This window comes from Mangifera indica, chromosome 15, assembly GCF_011075055.1.
Source record: "Mangifera indica cultivar Alphonso chromosome 15, CATAS_Mindica_2.1, whole genome shotgun sequence".
Taxonomy (NCBI): Eukaryota; Viridiplantae; Streptophyta; class Magnoliopsida; order Sapindales; family Anacardiaceae; genus Mangifera; species Mangifera indica.
In genome coordinates, this window is record NC_058151.1 from 13,924,497 (window position 1) to 13,942,837 (window position 18,341).

The 18,341-nt window shown below is 35.9% G+C and overlaps 4 protein-coding genes across 7 annotated transcripts; 2 read left to right on the forward strand and 2 right to left on the reverse strand.

Moving 5' to 3' along the window:
* Positions 1 to 558: 558 nt before the first annotated feature.
* On the forward strand, positions 559 to 4,570 carry LOC123197887 (DExH-box ATP-dependent RNA helicase DExH18, mitochondrial). 2 transcript variants are annotated; one of them, XM_044612389.1, is made up of 3 exons: positions 559 to 3,043; positions 4,008 to 4,073; positions 4,160 to 4,570. In XM_044612389.1, exons 1-2 carry the CDS (start codon positions 678 to 680, stop codon positions 4,060 to 4,062), a joined length of 2,421 nt encoding a protein of 806 aa, XP_044468324.1. In that variant the 5' UTR covers positions 559 to 677; the 3' UTR covers positions 4,063 to 4,073; positions 4,160 to 4,570. The 2 variants fall into 2 exon arrangements, with proteins under 2 accessions (XP_044468324.1, XP_044468325.1); XM_044612390.1 differs by having other exon boundaries at positions 4,233 to 4,570.
* Positions 4,571 to 4,634: 64 nt separating this feature from the next.
* On the reverse strand, positions 4,635 to 9,018 carry LOC123197536. Its single transcript, XM_044611854.1, has 11 exons — positions 8,642 to 9,018; positions 8,497 to 8,560; positions 7,999 to 8,275; positions 7,815 to 7,923; positions 7,530 to 7,675; positions 7,347 to 7,420; positions 7,138 to 7,249; positions 6,841 to 7,043; positions 5,426 to 6,681; positions 5,100 to 5,335; positions 4,635 to 5,003 (listed from the first exon to the last, which is right to left on the reverse strand). The coding sequence occupies exons 1-11, from the start codon at positions 8,936 to 8,938 to the stop codon at positions 4,979 to 4,981; spliced, it is 2,799 nt and encodes a 932-aa protein (XP_044467789.1). The 5' UTR covers positions 8,939 to 9,018; the 3' UTR covers positions 4,635 to 4,978.
* A 56-nt stretch (positions 9,019 to 9,074) lies between these two features.
* LOC123197537 lies at positions 9,075 to 10,176 on the reverse strand. The gene is made up of 3 exons (XM_044611855.1): positions 10,117 to 10,176; positions 9,429 to 9,901; positions 9,075 to 9,195 (listed from the first exon to the last, which is right to left on the reverse strand). The coding sequence occupies exons 1-3, from the start codon at positions 10,174 to 10,176 to the stop codon at positions 9,075 to 9,077; spliced, it is 654 nt and encodes a 217-aa protein (XP_044467790.1).
* A 4,757-nt stretch (positions 10,177 to 14,933) lies between these two features.
* Positions 14,934 to 18,137, forward strand: LOC123197651 (NAP1-related protein 2-like). Of its 3 annotated transcripts, XM_044611990.1 has the most exons (11): positions 14,934 to 15,050; positions 15,160 to 15,299; positions 15,768 to 15,890; positions 15,998 to 16,048; positions 16,167 to 16,238; positions 16,438 to 16,551; positions 16,635 to 16,696; positions 16,929 to 16,986; positions 17,214 to 17,270; positions 17,383 to 17,430; positions 17,796 to 18,137. In XM_044611990.1, exons 2-11 carry the CDS (start codon positions 15,162 to 15,164, stop codon positions 17,832 to 17,834), a joined length of 762 nt encoding a protein of 253 aa, XP_044467925.1. In that variant the 5' UTR covers positions 14,934 to 15,050; positions 15,160 to 15,161; the 3' UTR covers positions 17,835 to 18,137. The 3 variants fall into 3 exon arrangements, with proteins under 3 accessions (XP_044467925.1, XP_044467926.1, XP_044467924.1); XM_044611989.1 differs by having other exon boundaries at positions 14,967 to 15,299; XM_044611991.1 differs by lacking the exons at positions 15,998 to 16,048; positions 16,167 to 16,238 and having other exon boundaries at positions 14,964 to 15,299.
* Positions 18,138 to 18,341: the final 204 nt, after the last annotated feature.

An 18,341-nucleotide genomic window follows, 5' to 3' on the forward strand; every position in this document is an offset into this window, starting at 1 on the left:
GACATAATCGACTAACTTGGTATCTTATAGAAAGTAATTAATGAAAACATGTTTGTATAACTTGTTTTCTAAAACCATGTAATTAAATATGTATTATTCTTTTTCTTTTGTAAGAAACATGTTTTTCTTTTAAAAAATCTTATGTTTTTGTCTTATTTTTTTATTTTTATTTATAAATAAAACAGATGAATGTCACATTTTTTAAGTAATTTTGAAATATATATATATATATATATATATTATAATTTTATCGTTATATCTTTAATAATAACATGTTTTGTTTATTGAGGATGTTAACTAACATGTTTTGTTTATTGAGGATGTTAACAAATATGAATAACTTCGTTGGTGAAATTATTAATGGAATAAAAAGATTTTGCATCAGAAGGTATTTCTGCCAATGTGAGGGGTAATTTTATCAAACCAAATGAAAATAATTAAATAATATTATTGATATCGGGCCATAACTCACACATGGGCCTTCGCCCGGGGCTGTCAAAATTGGCCCAATAGCTAACCGATTCAAGCCCGGATTTAAGAATCTTCTCTGAAACAAAATTCAATTCTAGGGTTAGGGTTTAGGAGGGTTCGTCTTCCTTCATCCTCATCATGACCGGCGCACAATTCGGAGAAACTTTTACTGGTTTTTGATTTTTTTGATCTCGGTTAAGTGTTAAATGGGGAGGGGCCAAGCATCTACTCTGTTTCGAATTTGTACTTGGGGGAAAAATGCTCTTGGGGCAAGGGTTCTGTCGTGGAATCGATATGTTCATTCTTGTGGGCAATTTGAGAGGTCGCTATTGGAGAAAGAAAAATTCAGCCCCGTATTGGATGTGCCCAAACGTGAATTCTCGACCACCTTTATAGACTTGGTTCGTCTGCATTTGCCTTCAAAGGACAGTAATTGTACGGATTTTAGGCATGTCAATGCAAGACTGTTTTCTTCATCCGGTAAAAAAGTTAATTTTGTTGATGATGGTAGTGCTTCTGTATCAGAAATGGTGGAGTTGGAGGAAAATGATAGTTTGAGCTTGGAAGAAAGTGTAGGTGGTGATGGAACTGGAGATAGTGTTTTCAGTTTGAAAATGATTGAATCGGAATTTACTAATGATGATGTGGGTAGCAGCGACTCTAGCAGGTTTCAGCTGGTTTCGACCTGGGATCCTGTGGAGTTGTATAAAGAGCTAAGGAATGCTGAAAAGGGTGCCAAGCAAAAACGGTCTGATTGGGAGGTCCTACGGGAAGTTTTTCAATCCTTTTCGAATTCAGGGTGGGCAGCCAATCAGGCTCTTGCAATTTACATTGGCAAGTCGTTTTTCCCTACGGCTGCTAGCAAGTTTCGGAGCTTTTTCTTCAAGAAATGTCCCGATGAAGTTGCCAAGTATTTGGTGTGGCTTGGTCCATCTGATGAGGCTGTAAAGTTTCTTTTCCCCGTATTTGTTGAGTTCTGCTTGGAAAAGTTTCCTGATGAGATTAAGCGGTTTAAAAGTATGGTGGAGTCGGCTGATCTCACAAAGCCACACACTTGGTTTCCTTTTGCACGAGCGATGAAACGTAAGATTATTTATCATTGCGGTCCAACAAACAGTGGTAAGACATACAATGCTTTGCAGCGATTTATGGAAGCAAAGAAGGGTATTTATTGCAGCCCTTTGAGGCTCTTGGCTATGGAAGTTTTTGACAAAGTGAATGCCAATGGTGTTTATTGTAGTCTTCTTACAGGTCAAGAAAAGAAACGTGTTCCATTTTCTAATCATATTGCTTGCACGGTGGAAATGGTGTCAACAGATGAAATGTATGATGTTGCTGTCATTGATGAAATCCAGATGATGGCAGATCCATCTAGAGGTTTTGCATGGACAAGAGCAGTGCTTGGATTAATGGCAGATGAAATACATTTGTGTGGAGATCCAAGTGTTCTGGATGTTGTTCGGAAGATATGTTCGGAAACTGGAGATGAGTTGTATGAGCAACACTATGAGAGGTTCAAACCATTAGTTGTTGAGGCCAAGACCTTGTTAGGAGATCTTAAAAATGTACGATCTGGGGACTGTGTAGTTGCATTTTCTAGGAGAGAGATATTTGAGGTGAAATTGGCCATTGAAAAACACACCAACCACCGTTGTTGTGTTATCTATGGTGCTTTGCCACCAGAGACTCGTAGACAGCAAGCTAACTTGTTCAATGATCAAGGTAACGAATTTGATGTGCTGGTTGCAAGTGATGCTGTGGGAATGGGTTTGAATCTTAATATAAGAAGAGTTGTTTTTTACAATCTCTCAAAGTACAATGGTGACAAGATTGTTCCAGTTCCTGCATCACAGGTTAAGCAGATTGCAGGAAGAGCTGGTAGGAGGGGAAGCATATACCCAGATGGACTCACAACAACATTGCACTTAGAGGATTTGGATTACTTGATTGAGTGTTTGAAACAACCTTTTGAACCGGTTAAGAAAGTGGGTCTCTTTCCTTTCTTTGAGCAAGTTGAGCTATTTGCTGGCCAACTCTCAAATGTTACTTTCTGCCAGCTGCTTGAAAAGTTTGGCGAAAATTGCCGTTTAGATGGATCCTACTTCCTATGTAAACATGACCATATAAAGAAAGTAGCTAATATGTTGGAAAAGGTGCCGGGATTATCTTTGGAAGATCGGTTCAACTTTTGTTTTGCTCCTGTTAATATTAGAGACCCCAAAGCAATGTACCATCTTCTGAGGTTTGCTACATCTTATAGTCAAAATGTTGCTGTTAGTGTTGCAATGGGCATGCCAAAAGGTTCTGCTAGAAATGATGCTGAACTCTTAGATCTCGAGACTAAGCATCAGGTGTTGTCGATGTATCTTTGGTTGTCCAACCAATTCAAAGGGGATGTTTTCCCGTATGTGAAGAAGGTTGAGGAAATGGCAGTGAACATTGCTGAATTATTGGGTCAATCTCTTGCCAATGCTTCTTGGAAACCAGAATCAAGGCAGGCAGGAAAGCCAAAGCCTCAGGAGAAGGAAGGTGGTTATGAGAGACCAAGATCACTCATCAAAGCGTATGAGAGGTAGGTCAAAATTGAATTCATTTAGAGATTTTTCTCCTCTAACTTGCTTATTGGGGGTTTCTCTGTGAAAGATTTTTAGCATGTCATATATATCAAAATTGACTTGTATTATAAATAGGATTATTTTATATTAACAAAAATGCTTGTTCTGTATTTTTGTTTGGAGAAATGTGGGGATTATCTTGTTTTAAAACTTAGTTGAAGCCCTTGAAAACCTCATTTCTATTTATGCGGTTATTCTCTGCTATGAAGGATGGTTCAACTGGGTTGATCGTGCCGATTCACAGTTAGACCACTGGTTTTACCGTCACATAGCATTTGCAAAAATGTTTTGCAAATTCCTTGAGTCCCAGCACTCGAGGGAACTCGGGAGAATACAAAATCATGATGTATACAATTTTTCATTGAGAGAGATACTGTCCCAATGGCGTTGGAAACATAAAATGACAATTTAGGTAATGGAGAGTGACACTGCTCACAAACTAACCTTGTTAAGTCCAAGATTTTAGAGAAGGGAAAAGAGAGGATCTAAGCATTGTTTCAAAACCCCGAGAACCAGTTCCAATTCCAGTTCATTGAATGGGTAAAACCCATTTTAACTATTATGTCAGATTGATCAAGATTTGAACTGGTGTGAATAGTTCCAAACTGTGGTTCAACTGCTGTGTCAAAGAATTGGATGTTTTTATTTGGATTTGGATGGATTTATTTTGGAAATTTATTAAAAATTTAAAAATTTTATTATGTCATGGTGACTCACTGATTTGATTTTCCAGTTGACCTGCGGACCAACCCTTTGTCTGGGTTAACGCACGGTTCTGGTCTTAAATATAGAAGATATATATAGGTTTGGTAATGGAAGTAGTAGAAGACCACTTTTAGTATGTGGATATATGTTGTATGGCAATGAAATGCTCTATGCATTTTGCCCACCCTGAGTTTTGCTAAATTGTTTGTTTTGCAGGAAAAGGCAAGACGAGACCCCGCTGCCAGAGCATTCAGAGACAGTAGCAGCTTGATGATTTTTCAGGTAGTTGGACCACACACTCCATTTATATTTAATTACTAGGATGCAAAATCACTATGTTTTGCTCTTCTTTTCTGCTGAAATTTCAGAAATTTGGAATCTGAAACAAACTGCACAGAAAAGAAGCTAGCATTTCTATCAAATTTATGCATGGAACTGTAGAACTACTTATGTTATCATGTTAACCAAGGGCATGAAGAAAAAGACGGTTTCTTGACACCAACATCTGGGAATCATCAGTCATCAGAATTATCAACCCTTTCAGAAATGTAGCAAAGGACTAGCATTCTGAGTGGAGCTACTTGTATAGAGAAATTTGTTATATGATGTTCCCTTTTTCCAACTGGTAACTCTATATGTGGAAGAAACAGGTCAGAGGAAGGAATAGGAAATTTTCAGTATTTGTATATTTTTCTCATTCCATCATAATTAGTTTCCGACAGCAATCATATCTTAACTATGTTATTATCTACTGTATTATTGGAGACGGCATTTGTAGAGACTTAGGGCAAGAGGAAATTTACTAGGATCAAAAGTTTCTATTAGCATCACATAAAAGGATGAAGACAGATTCTACAGAATTATGCAAAGTATTCTGGACAACTATATTTCATCAATCTACGTTACCATTCTTTTTTTTTTTTTTCTGAAAACAGCAAAAGAAATCGATAAATGGTGAGACTAGTTGAAAGGTTGCCTGAGACTAGCATACTTACAGATTTCTGGCTCCTCTGTTTCACCACAAAATATATGAATACGAGTTTCTGCAATTTTTGTTGGGGAGGAGATTTACCACCAGCTCCCATATTCTTTTCTACTTTTGGGTGCGGCATCTTCATCCACTACACCCACTTCCTTCCTAGACTTTTTCATATATTGTGCTTCACAGTAATATATCCATGGGCATGTCATGGGAAATTTCTTCTATCTAGACTGCAAAAGAAGTGAGAAAAAGAATGTCAGATTTTAAAAAGGAAGGCCAAAATAATCAGCATACTTGAGGAAAAGTTGGGTTTGGCGATGCTGTACTTTGGTCTATTAGAATTGTACAACGGAGGGAACTCGTCAAATTTTGGGATGACTAAATTCATTTTGTGCACTTCCATATCGCACACCACACATTTGTGATCGAATCTGCCAATTTGTTCAACTTCTTGTTTACAATTACCACACCACAGCAAGTGTTTACAGGGGAAGTTCCCCCACATCATCTTTTGCCAGTTGCAGCCAAAGCATAATACGTGGCGAAGGTTTGCCATGTACTTCTGCAAGCCACACACAGCATAATAGATAAATTCACAGCAATGCAATTATAGATAAAGAATGAATGCTTTTAAGTGTAGTGCATTGCTCACAGGGTAGAAATCAAACTCCCGAAGAAAGAAAACTGACGTGTTCTTTCTTTTTATAGCTAGCCACTGCAAAACCAAATGCCTGTTGCGAAGCATAAGCCTTATTCCTGCGGATGGCTCCATCCATCTTCTTCCGTCATTCTGATCTCTTGAACCTTCATCAGCTCCCTGATTTGACGCTATCTGGGAAACAGAGAACATGTCTGGATTTGTAAACCGGGCAAACATTTGGGGCACACTAGATGATGTACTTCTATGTGCTGAATTTTCTCTCCGTGATGTGGCTGTGCTATCTTCAGTGACCTCATGGGATGAATTTCCCTCGATACCTCTAGTCGTTAAGCCAGTGGATGCGCTAGATCCCAACGGAAGGTCCTGAGGTGACTTGGAATCACATGAATCACTGTCATCACTGTCACCAATTGATTTTTCTGGGAAGGACGGGTGGTGCTTTTTCAGTTGCTGGAGAACTTCCAGTTTTGGCTTAGGTATGCTGCTAGGCAGCAGCACCATGTGATTAGGAGATCTATTGTTACTCAAAGTCCCAGACTTCACGGTGCAAATATCGGGGAAGGTCCTCACAAAGTCACTGAGTTTTGGATACCCGAGAGAGGCATGATCCATTTCTAGTTGAAAAGCAGCCTTGAAATCTGCTTTCAGAGATGAGAGAGCATATTCTCCTTCAATGGGAAACTTATACACATGTTGTAAGAAGCGAGGGAGCCACTTTTTGAAAATCCTGAGCCATTTGGGCATGTTTTGGTCCCCAGAAGGGGTGCTGACATCTGCTTGAGACTCAGTGGCACTTGTCATTGGCTGACAAAGAAGCAATCTATCAGCCCAAGATTGTTGTTCAGGTTTTTCCTCGACTAATGTCTCCCTACATGGCATCTCTTCTACGCTCTTCCTAGTGGGTATCTCCTCTTCAATCTTTCGGGCAGACATTTCTTCTGTAGTCTTCTTATCTGGCGTCAGTGCCTGTAGTTGAGACTGGTCCTTATTATTTGCTTCTCGCCGTTGAGCTGCTTGTTTCTGCAGCTCAGCAAGCACAAGAAATTTTGGGATAGCACTTTTAATCTCAACTTTCTTGCCCATAATGGTTACATAGCGGGCTTCAACAGCCTCAGAAACAGATTCTTCATGTACAAAGGTTACGAAGCCAAATCCTCGAGACTGTATCTGCTTTCCCGTTTGAAATCCTGCAACTCTGGCATCTTCAACTGGCCCAAAATGCTCTTCAAAAAACTCCCTCAATGAGTCTGATTCATAAAAGTGAAAGAGAAACATGTCGTTCAGATTAATATACAGAGAAATAAACAAGTTCATTCGTTAACCTAATTCCTTAGAAAAGCTTTCACTAATTAATGGAATATGACCTAATTTTTATTCCTATGAATTGCACAAGTCAAAGTTCTAACCAGAGTCCACCGTTAGAGGAAGGCCTCCTACAAAAATTTTACGTTTGAAGTCCTCGGCTGTGGCAGAATGAATCCAGCTCACTCCAGGTTTCGTCTTCCCAAGCTCCTGAACTCCGTGAGCATAAAAACACTTGGCTCCTCTGACGCATCCACTAGGAGATTCAAAATACTTACAAATCTCGATCTTCATATTCGAGCAGATTCTGCAGTTCAAATCCAGTAGGAATTATTAAAACCATATATAAGAAAAAGATTCACATGCAATTATAAAGTTCAGTTCTCCGTTTGCGTATTCACCTATCGAAATCGCTGCCTTCTTCATTCATGGACAGTAGCACTTCACAAGTTTCTGAAATTTCATCTCCTTCCAGAGCATTATATTTCTGCTGGGTGGCCAAAGCACGGTTCCCTGCACATGTATAACCAAGGACATAGGCTGAAAATGGATAAAATAAATAAACGGCGTTATATCTTTATGGTTTTATATTATTTCAGGTTCAACTTACTGTGACAAATATTGGCTGCATTAAGCAAAAAACGCATGTCTTGCGACACTGCCAAGTCTATTGGTCTCTCTCTCCTGGAGATGACAACAAATAATACACACGAGGAAAAATAAATATCAACAAGTCTTTTACAGTCAAATTATATAATTGAATGATATAAAGGAAAGAGAGATCTGTTCCAACCGCAAATTTAGGACTTCACTGTTGGCTCCCTGACTCAAAAGGAGCTCAGCACAGTCCAAATGATCATTCTTAGCGGCAAAAAAAAGTGGGGTTTCCTTCATTATTGTTTTGGAGTTTATACATTCTGCTTCTTCCAACAGAAGGACCTGTAATCTCAAAACCGTTAAAAAAAAAAAAGAAAGGACAATAACTAGGAAGTGTAAGAGCAGCTTCCTTTTGGATGGAATAGCGTATTGATAAATACAAGAGAACTGCAAAGGAGACATGAAGAGGTTATATACGTGCCTCCAGTGCCTGTAAATTGCCACTAGCAGCAGCAAGGTGAACGGCAGTTAACCCCAGCTTATTTTTTTGGTTCACTCGGGCACCATGTTTCAGGAGGAGCCCCACTATCCTGCAAACAGTTTTAAGTCAAAGAAGCAAAAGTTTGGGTCCCAATGAAACAAGCAGGCTAGACACAGATAGAGACCTATTCTGCTGCACATGTTGACACGAGCCCATAGATGCCTTGAGAGTGAAATGAAGAGCAGTATTTCCTTCAGCATCAATATCATTTACATCTATATTTGATTTCAGAAGTAGCTCCATCACAGCTTCATCTCCAGCCTGTGAAAAATAAAGCCCCTGGTTACACAGTACGCACCAAAAACACTGTTGACTGTACGAAAAGTTCCCTTTGTCCAAATTGCTCTCCAACAAACTGAAGAGATTTTTTTTATTCCGTGGATTATATTTTTTCTTTATTGCTACAAATGGAAAGTTTAACTTGAGATACTGCCAAGAAGATTTGATTTTGTTTCTGAAATTTGTGCTTTTGTACCTTTGAAAGGAAAGCACTACATAAATACTGAGACCGGGGAGCCAAGCTATCAGAATTCAGATATTATTAATAAATGAACAAAAGGATGTTCCTATTTAGAGGGCTGCAGATTTACGAAAGTCCCCCTGATCATTAACCACATCATACGTTTAACGGGGGATATAAAAGTCCGAGCGACAAAAACTCGTCCGTCCTCCATGCCATGGAATGTCTTTGAAAATCATCAACGAAACTGGAGTTAAACAGTAAACTTAATATTAAACAACAGAAAAACTATTTATAATTATTTTACCTGAGCCGCGAGTATCAATGGCGATGTCACCTTCTTGTCCGTGCAGCTTCTATAGGAAACGGCGCCAAAGAGCTGAAGCAACTCTATTTCACAAAGCAGGAGTTTCCTCTTCTTGGCAGACTCACTCTTCGTCGGTACACTGCTTCGTTTGGCAGCCCGCAAACACGGAGTCGTAGTGCGGCCCAATGACAAGGCCTCCCTGATCACGCACTCGTAAATCGTAGTTTCCTCTTTGCACCCCGAATCGGCGTCGTGTAGCACCAAAAGCGACGAGTTTACACTCTCTGCTGCCACCATGAGGAGTGCGGCTAACTCCACTACTCTGCCACCTACGGCGCTCGCATAGGCCAACTCGTCTATCTCTTTTGTTTTCTCACTCAGGAGTTTGACCGTTGTCAAATCCTGTTAAAACAAAAACCAAAATCAATTATTTCTATTTACTTTCCCGATGGTTCTTAAATTTTTTTTTTATTATTTGCTTAAAAACCTTTTGACTAAGAATGACGATCAAGTCTTCGACGGAGTAGTCATCTGGATTCCAAATCACATCCATTCTGCAACACTCACGATTATCAGATCAAGAAAAAGGATTTAATTAATACAAATTATAATATAAAAAAGAATTTGAAATAAAGAGAAGCTAGGTAGGTTCCTGAAAATGGAAACCTGTTTACTTTATTCAATTTTTGTGCAAGTTGATAAGGAAATAAAAAGACCTAAACTTTTACTACTTACGCACAATCACAAACTGAAAAAGTGAAAATGACGTACAGTTTTTGGACATTACCTATTGCTACACAGAGACAACTCCAGAGCCAGCCTTCCACGTCCGTCCTTACTTTTAATATCCGTACGGGCGCGTTTCTTCAACAGCATTTCCACGCAACGCGCCGCGTGCGACTCGGCAGCCACGTGGATGGCCGTCAGACCGGTAGCACTGTCCATCTTGTTGACTGCCGCTACCACTCCTCCAAGTAGCTCTCCGTTGACCAGCGCCGTAGCGCAGATAACGGAGTCCAAGTTGCAACAGAGGTGCAGGATCTTCAAGACGGCCGTCGACGCCGTCGTTTGGAGGGCATCATTATCGTTGCCGTTGAGGAGTGCCTGTGTAGTAACATTTATGAGTTGATTTTTGTCGTCTTGGAGGATTGAGTTGATGAGGTCTGTTTCTAAGTCGGTCAGTACGGGAGTTGAACATGAAGAGAACGCACATTTCGGAACCGAGTTTAAGAAATCCGTTAAAGAGAATACTCGTGTTTCCTGTAAATCAGTTTGAAAAAACAAAAAAGAAAAAAAGTTTAGTCAGTTCCAGTTACACTGAAACCTCAAATCTTTTCCTTTTTCTCGAGAAAATCCTAATCTTCCGAGAAAGTTTAAGAAAATAAATTTTATTCAAGATAAGAAAACATATGAAAAAATAATAAAAAAAAGCTTAGGTGACTTCACGAGACACTGAAAATCCAGCAAAACTTTACAAATATGTGCACAGAAAGTGCGAAAATACTTAGATTTTCCATCACATTCGCAATATACATTTCCGAGAAAATTTTCACAGCCTCCAAACATTTCCGAGACAATTAAAAATTAAAAGCTTAAGAAAACATTCAAGAAAATACGATGAACATGCGAACTTGAGTAAAGAAATTACAAAACTGAAATCGGATGAGTGTCGCACCAGATTCATCCCAAAACCCTAACTTCTACAGCAAATTAATCAGCTTCGCCGGAACAAATATCAGTTTACATGATAGAGAAAGCCAAAGTTTCAAACGTCGTCGTTCACTGACTTTTTGCTCCGAGGATGTGCAGAATTGCTCGGAACTTTAAAATGGCGTGCTGAAGGTATTTATAGAAATGGATTTGGTTATTAACTGGATTTTTCGGTCCCCTTCAAGTCCTTCTATCCGAACATAAGGGTAATTGTGGAAAACCGTGTGTGGATTCGGGAGCAAGTTAACATCCATCATTCTATTTGGGCAAAAAGACTTATTTCCAACGTTTGATTAAAAAATTAAAAATTTTATTATTTTATTAAAATTTATTGTTAAAATTAATAATAAAAATATTATTTAGATTAAAATATTAAAAAATTAAAAATTTATCACATTTCTTCTTTTTAGTGTAAAAGTTTAATAACTTTTAAAATTTGAAAAATAATTATTTTTTTCATCACCGGTGACTGCAAAATTTATCCTCTCTGGCTATGTTCTCTCTCCCTGCCAGTATCCTCTTTGATTGTTTTCATCAAAGGCAAAGATAACTTGTTGTTTGTCTTCATCTCTCAAACAAAGACGTTTGTCTTTATCTTTAATTAAGATGGCTAGAGAAGACACTGAAATGGAGAGAAAATACGGTCGAAGATGGTGAACTTCATTGGTTTTAGTGATGGGAAAAAAACCTTATGGGAAAATATTCCCTTTTTAAACTTTGGATAAAGATAAATTATTAGATTTTTAAACGTAAAAAAAAAAAAGATAAATTTTTAGTTTTTTTAATACTTTTAATTAAATAAAATTTTTACCTTTAATCTTAACATTTAGTTTTAATAAAAGAGTATATATTTAAGTTTTTTAAAGTTAATGGAAAATTTTTTATCATTTTAGCAATTCTCGGTGGAAATAATCTTTTGTCCTATTATTTATGGCCAAACGACTATTTCCCACCCAAGGTTTAGTGTTTTTTCAAATGTCTCCCTTTTAACTATGAAAACACCAAACACCCACTCATAGCCGGTTAGATTTAACAGAACCCTAACGCCTAAAAATTTTATCTCTTTTTGCCCCCCTAAACTTTAAAACTAACATTTTTCCTCAGCCTAAATTTTAAAAAATCACAATTTCACCCTAGGGTTTGGTTTTGAAATCTCCGACGACCTCTCCGGCTCCGTTGCCGACGGCCTCTCCCTCCCGAAGCAACCTCTCCTTCCGGCGATCTCTTTCCTCCCATTTGGAGGTCCGATCGGCGCCGGAGACGCCTTTGGACGTCTTTCATCCAAAGTTCTTCGTCTCCCAAGGAGTCTCCGACTTCGATCGGACCTCCAAATGGGAGGAAAGAGATCGTCGGAAGGAGAGGTTGCTTCGGGAGGGAGAGACCGTCGGCAACAGAACCGGAGAGGTCGTCGGAGATTTCAAAACCAAACCCTAGGGTGAAATTGTGATTTTTTAAAACTTAGGCTGAGGAAAAATGTTAGTTTTAAAGTTTAGGGGGGCAAAAAGAGATAAAATTTTTAGGCGTTATGGTTCTGTTAAATCTAACCGGCCATGGGTGGGTGTTTGGTGTTTCCATAGTTAAAGGGGGGACATTTGAGAAAACGCTAAACCTTGGGTGGGAAATAGTCGTTTGGCCATTATTTATTTATAACATTATACATGTGACATGCCTAAGTATTTAACATATCATACTAATTTATTAATTTTTTTATATAAAATATTTTGATCCCAAATATAAAATTAAATCAAAACGTTACATTTGAATAATGTTGACTCAATCGAATTATTCAAATTTTAATTTTAATTTGGATCAAACAAATCGAATATGAGTTTAAACCAAGTATTATATTTGTTTTCATGAAATGAGTTGAGATTAAATCTCAAACTGATTCCATTAATGTATTTTGAATGTTCCTCAATATCTCAACTATTCACTTAGCATGAAAGACAAATAAATTAACGTATGCTTCTAAAAGAAATCAAATAATTTCTTGGAGTCCTACGAAATTCAGTTGCTCTTTTTTTCTCTAATATATGGTCAAAATGATTTGAACGTTCAAATTTAAGTCAATTTATAATAAAAAATACAAAATTAAATAATATTGACCGTAATTAATTTAAGTTAAACCTAAATAAGGGTCAACTTTAAATTATATGAAATCTAAAAGATTTAGATCAAGATCAACAGATTAAGTTTCAAATTTTAACTCAAATATAATTTAATTTTATACTTGATCTAAATCAAGATTGAACTCGAATTTTTGAATCATATGGAATTCAATTTTTTTAAGAAAATAAACTTAATCCTTAACTTGAATTTGACTTCTCTGATACAAACAATGATTCAAACTCAAACAACTTAGAACAAATTCACCCTACTTATGGTATTATAAGACGTACTCTTATAAACTTTTTATACATTTTATATCAATAACTCTCACTTTGTTTCGTAACATCTATGATTTAAAAAAATAATTTAAAAAATGGATAATAATACTAGAAATATCAAATTACCATTTTTTTCTGCCGAAATGACCAAACTTTGTTTTTTTATATTAAAGAAATTGAACTTTTTAAAATTTCTTATCGAAGGAACTGAATTTTCAGATTTCTTTGTTAAATGGACTAAACTTTCATAAAATCAGTCTCTTTAATAGAAAAAATGTAATAATTTGATATCTCCAGTGTTGTTATCCATTTTTTAAATCAATTTTCTTTTATCGTAGATGTTAGAAAATAAGTAATATTATATGTGCATATTTTTAGTATAAAATTTAAGTATACAAATGATGCGTAATTATATGAGTAGATGCTACTTTATCTTTAACTTAAAATCATCCAATTATATGATAACATATTATTTATATATTAAAAATGTGTACGCATAATTTTATTGTAATATTTATGTTCACAATCACACAAGGTTTTCTTATTAATTTTAAGGTTTACAAAATAAACTGATGTAAAATCACATATTTATGTAATAATTTTTGATCGATCAATCGTACATCAATAGTATAAAATCACATATCAATCGTATAAAGTTATACTTTAGGCATGATCGAATTTTGCACATCAAAAAATATTGTTTGAATTAGTAATTAATTTAATAGCTCACCAAAATTACATGTAAGAATTAAGGTGTGAATAGAGAGGCTAGTTTTTACAAAAAAAAAAAAAAAAAAGAAGAGGACAATTACTTCTTAATGTTGGTTTCTTAATATAACAAAGCATCAATTAATGTAAAATTTTGGAAAAAATTTGAAAAGCATAGTCTTATAATTCTCTTATTTAAGGAATAAGTAACATGCATCACATATCATCCAAACTATAATTCTATCCGATCATATATTTAGAATTCAAATCAAGTCTATTTGATTGGAAATATAGAATATGTATTATATAACTTCATATCATAATTTTGTTTAATTAAATATTATTTTAATATTTGTTTAAACAGTTTATTGATTTGGTTGTCCCGCTCAAACTAACTCTTTTACTAAGTCAATTCCCAATGAGGTCTTAAAATATTGGATAAGATTTGGGTAGTGCGTTGTAGTTTTTACGTCGGATTCATAAGAGTATATACAGTAAATAATATAGGCCAAAGGACTTATTTCCACCGAGGTATAGTGAATTCTAAAACTCTCACCCTCTAATTTTTAAAAACCTAAACATTCACTCATAATTTGAAAAACTAACACTTACCCTCCAAAATTAAGTTAAGATTAAAGATAAAATCATCATTTAACAATAATATTTAAAATTTACATCATTCTAATATCTTAATTTGAAAAACTAATAATTTTTTCCAAAATTAAGTTCTGAAAAGTGACATCTTCCCTCCTACTTAGGGTTTCCAATTTCGCCGATGAATTTCTAGTCAATAATGACTGATCTCTCTCTCTCTCTCTCTCTCTCCAAGTGTTGTCTCTCCCTTTGGTACTCAATATTAGATCGACGACATCTGAATTTAATGAAATCCATACGAAATCTAGAAGAAGAGTCGAAACTCTTTGTTTGGATCTTCGTCATCCAGACAAAGTCAGCTTCGTCTGGATAATGACAACGGTCTAGAAGAGATCAATTTCCTCATATGGACCATCATCGTCTAGACAAAACTGACTTTGTTTGGACAATGAAGATCCAGACAAAGAGTTTTGACTCTTAGTCTGGATGTTTGGATTTTATTGAATCGAGACATCGTCAGTTCGATATTGAGCAACGAAGGAAGAGACAACATCGAAAGGGAGAGAAATCAACCATCGTTGGTTGAAAATTCATCGACGAACTTGAAAACCCTAAGTAAGGGGAAAAATGTCCCCTTTCGAAACTTAATTTTAGGGAAAATTGTTAGTTTTTCAAATTAAGGAAATAAAATAATATAAACATTAAATATTATTTTTAAATGACTATTTTGTCCTTAACCTTAACTTAATTTTGGAGGGTAGGTGTTAGTTTTCCAAATCATGGGTGGGTGTTTGGGATCTGGAAAGTTGGAGGGTGGCAATAGGAGGAGTTCACTAGACCTTGGGTGGGAAAATCTTTTGGCCTATAATATATAGTTTTAATAGATGTTTCATAGAAGAGTATATGTTATATAATTTATGTAGTTTTAATGTATGGTTTCATCGAAGAATTTCTGGCATGGAATCTCCAAGGTTATCCTATATATAGACAAACTTTGAGACCCTTCTGAGGTAAGCCGAATCCGATTACATTTCTCAGTAACATCTCTGCAGCCTCTTTGCTTGCCTACCCATTTTCCGGAGAAAATCTTAACAAGAAATTTGGGGTGTGTGAACGTAGAAATGGTGAGTGACAAGGGAAAGAAATCAAGGGTCGTTGAGAAAGTGGAGGATGATGAGAATCATGCAGCTGACATAATTGATAGTGAACTCGTTTTGTCCATTGAAAAGTTGCAAGAGGTCCAAGATGAACTCGAAAAGGTCTCTCCTTTCCTCGCCTTTCCATCTCCATTTATATGGGTCCATCCATGTTTGCATGTATAAATATATTCATGTATGTATCTGTGTACAAATATGTGTATTTGTATTTACATTGTTAACACTTCTCTTGTTTTGAATATATAAAGAGACTGTTTGTAAAATGTATGCATTGGCTTTTGGATTCCCTTTTTTATTTTTAGTTTTGTTATAATTTGGTTTGATTGTGTAGGAGCTTCTGTTAATGGGTTAATTAATGTAGCAAACATTAGGGTATTGTGATGTTGAAAGTTGTGTGTTTTTGGTGTGAAAAAGGGAACCCATTTCTTAATTAGGGGAAATAAGATTGTTTTTTGCTTGATTTTGATCTATAGTTTCTTGTAGTTTTTATGGTTATTCAATATATGATTTCGGATTTTATGATAGGGTTTATGAATTGAATGAGATAATTGGTTTTCCATGATTCAATAGGTGAATGAAGAAGCAAGTGATAAAGTGTTGGAAGTTGAGCAGAAATATAACGAGTTACGCAGGCCTGTCTACGAAAAGCGCAATGAAATAATTAAATCTATCCCTGACTTCTGGATTATTGCGGTCAGTGATCTGTCTTGTTCTCATGAGCTTTTCATTTCCATTTGTTTTAATATCACTGAATTTTCTAGTTTTATGATGAATATGACACGGTAAGTTTTACTTTACAGTTCATGAGTCATCCAGCATTTTCTGCTCTGCTGAGTGACGAAGACCACAAGGTTGTCTGCATAATTTTAAATATATGACTTAATTTTGATGCCTTCCCTAATTGCATTGGATATTTAAGCTTGTATACCTGCACAAATTTTTTTTTACTATCTTTTGCTTTTGACATAGATCTTCAAGTACATGCATTCTCTTGATGTCGAGGACTTTAAAGATGTGAAATCTGGGTACTCCATCATATTTGTAAGTTAATCTCTGCATAATGAATTAGAGCATTACATATCCTTTCAGGATGTGCTAGTCTTTTATTGATTTATCACTTCACTTTCCCATCTTTACAAATTCTGTTTTTTGGGTGTAACTTTCTTTGTTCTCTGATAATGTTATGGATGAATTTGTGCAAATATCTAATTCTGTTTTTCCCCTTATCACCTGCTTTCAGAATTTCCGTGAGAATCCTTATTTTGAAAATACAAAGTTGACAAAAACGTACAAATTTCTTGACGAGGGAACTACAAAGATCACCGGCACTACCATTAAATGGAAGGACGGCATGGTAATGTGGCTCTAGTGCCTTTGGGCATATTTATTTGTAGTCTTTTTGGTAACATATGATAAAATATGTTGAAACTTGTGAAGGATGCTTCCAATGGAACCAATAATGAGAAAAAAGGAAACAAGCGTCCATTCAGTGAAGAGAGGTGATCCTTCTGATTAGTGTTTGTTCAGTGTGAATAATCGAATTTTATACACTCTGCTGTGGCTGAAAGTTGTTGTCAGCAGTTTCAATCTCTAGTATATTTTTCTTCCAATATTATTTAAATAAAGTAACTGCAATGGCAACAACTACATTATAGAGATAAGACATTCAACTTTAATTTTCGTACATCTAAATACATTTCGACTCATTCATTCATAATTTTGTCGATGCAGCATCTTTAGTTGGTTTGGTGAAACCGAACAGAAAGATATTGCCGAGCTTCATGATGAGGTGAATTACTCTTATGCTTCTCAATTTTCTAGTACTGTTAAATTTTTTTTGATGCTTTAGAATGGTAAAAAATAGTACTCTCAATGCTGCCATATTGGATGCACTCTTTTGCTACTTATATCATAATTTTATCCTACAGCAGAGGTTTGGTTCAATCTGATATTGCAGTACATTGAATCATCAGAGAACATTTTTCCCTTTTCATTTTTCTCTCCTTGAAATTACAGGTGGCAGATATAATTAAGGAGGATTTATGGCCCAATCCTCTGAAGTATTTCAACAATGTAATGTTTTTCTTTATATATTTTCATTTTTATTCCTCTATTAATTTTTATTCCAGAACAAAGTCTCCTTCTAAGGTTCTTCATATGGGGTTCATGATCATATTTGTTGCAGGAGGCTGATGAAGAAGAGGTGTCCGATGGAGATGAGGGTGATGAAGAGGTAATGGTGATTAGATTGTAACACACATGAATGAACATAAGAATTTACACACGTGAATGTTGGTTGGTAACATTAAGAATCAAGAGTCATTTCTCATTATACAAATCTTTTTTATGCATAAAAATTATGTAAGAATAAAAAGTAGAGCTTGCCTTTTAATCCAAGTGAGAGACATCAAATTTGTTGCTTTGTTTTCAAAACCATTGAACACTCTGAGTGCATTATGCTCACATATTCTGCTCATCAAGTACTTGATAAGTTTCAAATTTTGGCAAGTTATTCTAGTCCAGATGATCGAACAGTACAACAAACATATGTAATATTCTGCTGTTGTATTGCAAGTAACCTGTGATCTTCTTGATCAGGAAAATGCTGAGGATGATGATGGTAAAGATGCTAGTTAATTAGTTGCACAGCCAAACATTCCGCTTCCTCTTTTTCTTCTCGACGGTTATGGAACAAAGTCATCGCAGCATTGCATCTTTGTTTGGGTTCAAGAGATGGTAACTATTATATTAGGATGCACAATACATTTGCTTAGCTTCTTGAATTGCTTTTTATGGAATTCAAGATTTTCAAAGTTTCCAGTTTTGGCTATGGATATATGATGCTTTATACTCTTTTTGGCATGTACTTCCATTTCCATTCTCTGGACAAATGTGACTGTCAAACTTTATCATCGAATAAATAAATGGTCTTTTAAGAAATGTCTTTCGCCCTTCTATGGCAGAATAACTTGAATACAACTATTGTATGCACAAGATATACAATCAGTTAATGGGGACATGTTATGTCGACATACATAAAATGAACGTACAATTAATTAGGCGGCCGTATACTATAGCCACAAAAATGCCCAAAATTGGCGGTTTTTTAAAAAGTTTGCATTTTGGACAGTTTTGAACACATCA

Excerpts from the sequence above, each read along its gene's own strand:
- LOC123197536 (XM_044611854.1), bottom strand. The coding sequence starts at position 8,938 with ATGGTGGCAGCAGAGAGTGTAAACTCGTCGCTTTTGGTGCTACACGAC. Across the intron at positions 8,276-8,496 it reads TTTTATATCCCCCGTTAAAC|CAATAAAGAAAAAATATAAT; the intron begins GTATGATGTGGT and ends TTCCATTTGTAG. Across the intron at positions 7,250-7,346 it reads TGCAGCCAATATTTGTCACA|GGAACCGTGCTTTGGCCACC; the intron begins GTAAGTTGAACC and ends ATACATGTGCAG.
- LOC123197651 (XM_044611990.1), top strand. The coding sequence starts at position 15,162 with ATGGTGAGTGACAAGGGAAAGAAATCAAGGGTCGTTGAGAAAGTGGAG. Across the intron at positions 16,697-16,928 it reads CGTCCATTCAGTGAAGAGAG|CATCTTTAGTTGGTTTGGTG; the intron begins GTGATCCTTCTG and ends TTGTCGATGCAG. Across the intron at positions 17,271-17,382 it reads CTCTGAAGTATTTCAACAAT|GAGGCTGATGAAGAAGAGGT; the intron begins GTAATGTTTTTC and ends TATTTGTTGCAG.
- LOC123197537 (XM_044611855.1), bottom strand. The coding sequence starts at position 10,176 with ATGTATATTGCGAATGTGATGGAAAATCTAAGTATTTTCGCACTTTCT. Across the intron at positions 9,902-10,116 it reads CACTTTCTGTGCACATATTT|GAAACACGAGTATTCTCTTT; the intron begins GTAAAGTTTTGC and ends ACTGATTTACAG. Across the intron at positions 9,196-9,428 it reads TTGTCTCTGTGTAGCAATAG|AATGGATGTGATTTGGAATC; the intron begins GTAATGTCCAAA and ends TGAGTGTTGCAG.
- LOC123197887 (XM_044612389.1), top strand. The coding sequence starts at position 678 with ATGGGGAGGGGCCAAGCATCTACTCTGTTTCGAATTTGTACTTGGGGG. Across the intron at positions 3,044-4,007 it reads CTCATCAAAGCGTATGAGAG|GAAAAGGCAAGACGAGACCC; the intron begins GTAGGTCAAAAT and ends TTTGTTTTGCAG.